General features: G+C 39.6%; 1 protein-coding gene across 1 annotated transcript in view; it reads right to left on the bottom strand.

Annotated features, from left to right (window-relative positions):
* Positions 1–2741: 2741 nt before the first annotated feature.
* lgals2a (lectin, galactoside-binding, soluble, 2a) overlaps positions 2742–7958 on the bottom strand; it is a 5722-nt gene continuing 505 nt past the window's right edge. The window contains exons 2-4 of the mRNA XM_083931767.1: positions 5587–5666; positions 5078–5249; positions 2742–3387 (exon numbers count right to left, since the gene is read on the bottom strand). Coding sequence (XP_083787893.1) covers positions 3241–3387; positions 5078–5249; positions 5587–5666 — 399 coding nt within the window. The 3' untranslated portion in view covers positions 2742–3240. The remainder of the gene's footprint in view (positions 3388–5077; positions 5250–5586; positions 5667–7958) is intronic.

The following is a 7958-nucleotide window of genomic DNA, read 5'->3' as shown; positions in this document are numbered from 1 at the left end:
CCATTCCACACATTTCAGCACATTTATTCACACACACTGAATAAGTGACATGGCACAGGTGAAGGAAACGGGTATGTGTTACAGTGCTCATCACATGAAATAGATTTAGAGAACTGGCAAAACACAGCATATGCCTGTTGTCTGCCTGTTGTCTGCCTGTGTGTGTGTGTGTGTGTGTGTGTGTGTGTGTGTTGGTGTGCATGCTCCTCCAGGGTATACTATGAGCAAGGTGATTTGAATATGTTAACCAAAGCCCTAACAGTGATTGATTGGATATGTGTGGAAAGAGTTGGAGGGTAGTCCTTCACACGAGCATCACCATGTCTAAACAACACACACTTCTGTATACTCACAGTATGCCAGAGCACATGTAACAATTTTTGTGAAACAGTGGTGCCCAGGTTTGTGTCTCCCCTCTTTTGACATATACTGGTCAGTCCGGTTTGCACGCACCACTTTATGCTGTTTGTTTTACCGTCGGTAAAGGTACATTGAACAAAATTAGTCAGGGGTAAGAGGTGAGTCTTTCGAGCCTTGCTCAAATTATCTAAGTGGGTGCAGGAGCAGCACAAACACACGAGTACACTAACAGCACAGCCCTGGATATTGATCTTGTCTGCCACAAAATAATGAAGAGGGGAAGTGTTAAAATGAGTTATTTTCAATTAAGAGTGCAGGAAGAGGGATGGGTTTACGGCTGAGGAATGACTGAGAGAGGGAGAGAACAAGAGAGACGAGTGACAAGTTGCAAGGGAAGGAGGAGGAAGGGAAAGATGTGGGAGGTAAAGAAGAGAAATTGAGAGGAAGAGAAGGAGTAAAGAGCCCAAGTGAGACAGAAATGGATACAGGGAGTGCAGAAACAAAAAGAGGAGAGGGATGGAATTGTGGTTATCATGGCAACCAGAGAGAACACCTTTCACACTGACAGGTAGCTTCAGAGCACTGATTACCTCACACATATACACACACACACACACACACACACACACACACACACACACACACACACACACACACACGCACACACACACACACACACACACACACACACACACACACACACACACACACACACACACACACACACACACACACACACACACACACACACACACACACACACACAAACAGACAAACAGTACATGTATTCTTGGAGAGGCCATGCACCAAAGCCACAGACACACTCTTGTTGCACTGCTGTTAATGCATCCTGACAAATAAAAGAAAGGAAAGGTCAACCTGCATGATTCCATCAGCCTTTGTCTTGAAGGATCAGAGCATGGGAACCTGTTCTCACACATAAACTCTCTAGCCATCTATCCTCATCAGCCTCAAACACATTGCCTTCTGTTACATCAGGCTGGAATATAATAATACTCATGAGTCTCTCAAACAAATGTAAAAAATGATGTCTGGTTGAAACTACTGCAGAAATGTATATGTATGTGTTCTGATTTTCATTCCCAAATCCATTCCTTCCCATGTACATTGAACACATTATGCAGCAAGTTCTCTGCTGACGGATTATAGGATTTTTGTTGAAGATATCACAACACCATTCACAACCTTGAGTTAGACTAACTTTTGCACAATCACACGGTTCCCTAAATTATTGTACATGCATATGATTTTAGGACTGTTAAACAAATTGAAGTTGAATTAATAACATTCATATGTATTGACAATTTCTACGCACACAAATACGCATACTTAGATTTAGACTTTTCTTTACTGATGACTCCCGCGAGGAAATTGAATTGAATTGAAAATCATCTCACAGAAGAAAATTCACAGAGATAACTGACATATAGGTTCAAGAGTTACTTAAACTTTGCAACCAATGTGTGAGCTGAAACATTTTTCCAACCACCCTCAACAAGTAAATTGCATTAATATAACAATGGTGACATCTACTGGCTCACAAGGCTAATTGTGTTTTTATTTTTGACTTGTATGACATGCACAGGAACTTTTACAACTATTACTATTACTAACTACTACAGAACAAGACAAGGAACCTGAATTATTGAGGTTTTCCTGTGATGAAATTGGTTTTCACTGACAAGTCATGTCTTATTCACTGGGAGCACCTGCTGGTCAAAGGAATTCATTGCAGGAAAATAGGAGCTCATGGCATCCGTGGTTGCAAATAGGTGATCTGGATTCAAATTAGTCGCATCATTGATGCAGGTCTAATTATTAAAGGTCCCATATTGGGTCTATTTTTATGCAGGTTCATATTTGTGTTTTGTGTTTCTACTAGAACATGTGTACATTCTTTAATGTTCAAAAACACTTTATCTTTTCTCATACTGTCTGAATAATGCTCAATTTTAGCGCCTGTCTCTTAAAGCCCCCACTCCTGAAAAAACCCAGAGTGCTCTGATGGCTATTGTTCCCAGGTCTTGTGCATCTGTACTATAGATCTCTGCACCATCAGTGCAGCCGGGGAATGTCTGTAACAGCACTGTAGCAGAACCGTCTATCTATAAATAGTAAAGTTTATAGCACCTTGACCGGCTTTATATAAAGAAACGCTATCTCACTTTTTACAAAATGTGACCTTTAATCCGAGACATATTTAGTGAGTTATTGTCATGAGTCACTTCATAGCCAGTTAATGTGCACCTATGTCTGTTTTTCACAAATAGTGAATAGAGTATTTTTTTACTGGGCAAGGAAGGGGCTTTTTGATAATTTGAAAATATACTTATTAAACAAATTAGTCACAAAAGTCCATGTTCATCAAGGACATGCTTTAATACATGTTGTAAAGGCAAGCATTGTACTCAGTTGTTAATTTGGAATGTCTGGGAGGGGGAACAAGAGAGTATGCGGCATTTCAAGGCACCTTAAGGAACAATGAATACAATTGTATGTGTTATTTTTCTACTAAACAGTGCAAACTGCAAAGCCAATAGCATCCAGATAACATGGGCTTGGGATTCCTTTGTGGTTTGCTTTTCAGTTGGTAGCTCTGTCAATCGGCAGGAAGGACATGCAGTCACAATATTTACTGTATGTGTTTCTGTGTGTACAATTCATCTGGATATTATGACATTGTATGTATTTAGCTCATCTATCCATCAACAAGCCAAATTATTGCATAACACATAACACATAAGGCACTACTGATACCACATGGCATTACGGAACTTAAAAGCTGGGACCTGATGCTAAACAAATTGAAAATGTATAAGCTGAGAATTTCAATCCAACAATTCCTGGGTGGGTGGAGGTTTATTTAATCTCAAAGCTTTTGATGCGAGCTTCGCCATCGAAGCTGATGACCGAGTACTTCTCTGCACCCATGCGGTTCGGGAAGTTGATTTTAGAGTCATCTGATAAAGTCACCAGGAACTCTGTAGGGGTGAATTCAATGATGATCTAGATGGTAGACAGGGGAGAGAGGAAGTGAAAAAATATGCAGACAAAGCTGTGACATAGTGACCTTTCACTCCATTATGGATAAAGAAACAGTGTGTCTATCGAGCAGTGAGGTTGCAGATTGAAACCAACGGAATTTCCCTCCCCTCATCCCCTCCTTTCCAAGTGTGTGGAGAACATAGTAGCCTTCAGGCCTTCAGGTAACATAAAAAACATGGAAGGACTTATGCAGAACCAGTACTTGGTTTGGCTGCTCTGGGCTACTGTAGAACCATGCAGTGTAAAATGGCAGGCTCAGTGGAAGAGGATGAAGGGCTGAATCTGAGCTAATGAAAACACAAAGATTCTTAAGTATAGGTGATTATACACTAATTAAAACATGGTTATTACTGTTATATTTAATGTATGCCAATAGAGTTCCTTAAATCCTACACACTGGTCCTTTAAAGGGGCTTTGAAGTTCGGATATTCCATGAGAATGTAATATGTATGTATATAAAAAATTAGCCCCAGGATTCAGAACCATATCATTATAAAAACCTGGAAATAATTCATGGGATGGCACTGTAGCTCCTTGCAGGCTCTTAAGCCAAACTGCACAAAATGTGGGTCATCTTGAAACATTAAGCTTTGGATGAAGCATAGATGAAAGGTCGATGCAAATTAAAATGGGTATATGCCACTAGATAGTTTACAAATATGCACCTTCCTTCTTATCAGAATAATTTTAATCTAGTAAAAAAAACAGCCATTCCCACGACACTAGAGGCAGTCAAACAAATTTTATTCTTATGAGATATAAAACAAGTTTTGGGGGAGAACTTTTTTATATTTTATATATACAGCTACATTTCAGTGGAACAAGCTAGATAACCTACAGTGGCCTCAAGGTAACATAAAAGCGTCAAAGGCCCTCTCTAGAGCCAGTGTTTGGTTTGGCCACTCTGGGCTACTGTAGTAACATGGCAGGCTCCGTGAAAGAGGACTCACTCCCTATGTAAATATGAAGGGCTCATTCAAACAAAAAAAATCTTAGTTTCAGGTGATTATACACTTACAAAAACATAGTTATTACTATAATATTCAGTTTATGCCAATAGATTCCCCTCAATCCTACACACTGGTCCTTTAAAGGGCCTTCAACTTAAAACAGACACTCCCACAACACTAGAGGCAGTCAAACAAATTTTTATTACTATGAGATTTAAAACAAGGTTTGGGAAAAATACTTTTTTATATACAGCAATATGTCAATGGAACAAACTACCTATCTCAGTTAAATTAAACCCAGTTGCGAGGAGTTTTAATTCCGATTTGAAGAGGTGGTTGTTAAATAATTTGTAGGTATATAAATTATGATTTATCGTCTGTTTTAAGTTTAATGTCCTTCTTGCTCGACACGTTCTTAATCAAAAAAAGAGGACAACAATGGCAATAAGCTCTTGGGCCTTTTTTGTGTTATTTAATGCTCGGCAATTGTAAATATCTTAGTCTGTCATTTTGATCAGTCTGACATGTATGTTTTTATCTATACATATATACAGTAAATCGGTGTTCAAATGGTTAATGTTATCAGAGGTACAGTGACACACATTTTCCAGGAGAGGTCACTATCGAGTGGAAAGAGGCTCGGGACATACCAGACACACATGTACAGCTAGAGTATGTACACATACACAGGACCTCTTACCTTGAACTCCTCTCCCTGGTGAAAAGGAAAGCCTCCCTCCCGGTGCTCCTCACACCATTTGCCATCCTGGTAAGAGTTGCAGACCACTGCATTCTCGTCTCCATGGGCGTCGAAACGAGGGTTGATGTGCATAGTAATCTCCTTCTCATTAGGGCCAACATTCACTGCAAAACTGGAACACAAAGTAACACAAAAGATGTGGTACTTTTTTAATAAAGCTTATATATAAAATGGGTAAGAGCACAACTTATTGAGACAACCTCAGCAGTTGCGTGGTTGCTCTTTCATCTGCTAACCATTATCTTTATCACCCCCACATTACTCAGGGGAAGTTTATAAGTATATAGGTAGTCACCCACTGTAACTGATTACAGATTCCACCTCCATCTCTGTGATAGTGTGTAGGCTATAAAATCAGTACAGAAAGTAGAAAAAGAGGAACAGGAATGAAACAGAGCATGTTTCTTTAGCCTATGCCACCCTCTGTTAACTCTGTGATTATTACTTACTTTGTAGCATCAGGCTTGGGGACTCCAATAATCGTCATGGTCTGCCCGACCTTGAATGACATGTTCTTGATGATCATACCCTGTGCAGAAAAACATTGGAATGACAATGATACAGCATGTTATTGTGTGAAAATACTGCTGGATTTTTACTATATCCAATTGTTATTGCAGCTCCAGGCAAAAAACAGTACCAGCAGTAGCCTCAGCCAACTCTCCAATCCTCACTTCATCCTTAGAAATTATAAGACATGTGTTTTCAATTACACTCCCACTAGTCAAAGATTCCAGCTCTTTCCTGTCCTATCGTTGCCATGGTCCTTTTCCTCTATGCAGACTTTGGCAGAGGCTGAACATGTTGAAAAAGGATCAGGGACAACCTTCAATTGAGTTATATTTTCCTAAGTGCAATACTGAATGGCACATGGTGGAAAGAAATGCTGAGCACAGTAGAAATCCTCGGCCCCACTGCTACTGTACACGTGGTAGGGGAATACTGAGCTATACCACGATGAGGAAATTGTACTTGAGTAATCAATTATTTGGTTGTGAAACATAGAACCCCACTGTTAAACATTTTGTCACTTTCTATTCTTGTCACTGTCAACTGTCTCCAGGACAACAAGTCCCAATATAGCAGCCATTTGAGGATTTTCAGGGTTTCACAATATAGTTCAACATGTGCTAAGGTAGAAGGAAATGAGACGCTGGAGAATTCTGACTCAGAGCAGACTGAAACACAGCCTCTTAGCATTTCACAATCATGTATCTTCTGGTTAGAAACACAGTGCCCAGTGAACAGGAATATCCTCTTTCTTTGTAAATGGTGTGCTTTTTCATTTGCACCATGGATGGATTACTGAAGGGGCCCACCGGGTGTAGATCCAGGGGCCCAAAGTGGCCCAAAATCTAATGACTACAAAGAGATGCAAAACAACAGCAAAAAAGAGGCAAAAGCATCACAAAGTCTGTCTCTTGGGAGGATGTTGGGGCCTTTTGCATGTCTGTGCCCAGGGCCCTTTATCTCATATTTGCACCATGATTTTAGGAAACATTCCTTATATGTAAATATGATCAAATGTGTTATGTCATTCAGTTTAAAGTGTGGAGCTGCTCCAACAACGCTGAATTGGAAAGTATAATTTAGATGACACTGAGAGCATTCAGTTTACATTCCGAGGAGCATTTTTATGGCGACATTTTCTGTTTGAGAACTCAGAAAAAAGAAAACTACAGCAGAAAAAAGCTCATTTGGGTATAAAAAAAAACAACTCTCCCATTCATTGTCTACGGAGTAGCTCCAGATTTCATACTTGATGACATCACACGTTTAAGACTCACTTCTTTGGTTTCTGGCTTTGAGAGGGAGTAGCTCATGTCCCCATTGAAATTACATATTGGAATTCTTAATTCAGATGGTGTTCCCCTTCAAGATTTTGTGAATTTCTTCAAATTCTCCAAATTTTTACTTTAAAGCAAATTAATTGTGTGAGTTTTATCCTTGCTAATCATAAGAGTCAACAAGAGACCAAACTTCCCCACGGAAACTAAAGACAGTTTATTTAGTTGATAAAGTTCAGGGTCAGAATGAGCAGGCAAACTTACACAGGCATTGGAGCGGAATGGCAAAGTTTCCCATTTGCTTTTTGTGTTCACCTGAACATCTCCTTAAACAGTTTGAAACAGATATGGTGTCATGTTGCTGGTATTTTGGTGATTTTGGCAGAACTTGATTTAGGGGTAGAATGACATAGTTACGACATTCTTTCCATGTTAGAGTCCAACTGTAAAGTGCGTGAATAACACATGGCACTGGGGTTTGAGCTGTGTGGGGCTGGGCTAAAGTCAGAGCTGTTTACACTGTCTAAAGAAATCTGCAGACTGCATTTTGTAAGATATGCCAATTGATTACACTTTTCACTGACAGGGTGACACAATCTGCTTACCAACTGACTAGAAACACTCAGAGCACATATAAGTAAAAAAAACATCCATCTGTAATTATTTTGAATGCATTATTTTACTCTAAAATAACTTTGATCCTGCTGGAATGTCTATTTCAATACAATATTGACCTTTTACAGTGCAAACCACTGCTGACTTGTTCACTGCAAGAGTTAATCTTGAGAATTACAGTGGAGTCAGCATCTGTTCTCTTTATAACATTTATCCTATAATGTAATTTAAACCAGCTGCCCCCACCTCACTGTGTCCATTCCAAGCACATGTTTACCCCTGTAGCCAACAAAAAGCCAGAATGATACAGGGCCTTTATTGTAATCTACTCGGTTTATGAGTCCAAAGAGACCAGAATGCATCACTGGCCATGTCCAACACTGGATACTGAAACTGTGATGATTAGAATGAAATGGACA

The sequence above is a fragment of the Echiichthys vipera genome (genome assembly GCF_963691815.1).
Source record: "Echiichthys vipera genome assembly, chromosome: 17".
In the NCBI taxonomy this organism is placed as follows: domain Eukaryota; kingdom Metazoa; phylum Chordata; class Actinopteri; order Perciformes; family Trachinidae; genus Echiichthys; species Echiichthys vipera.
Note: the sequence above shows the minus strand (reverse complement) of the source record. Positions and strands in the feature narration are given on the sequence as shown.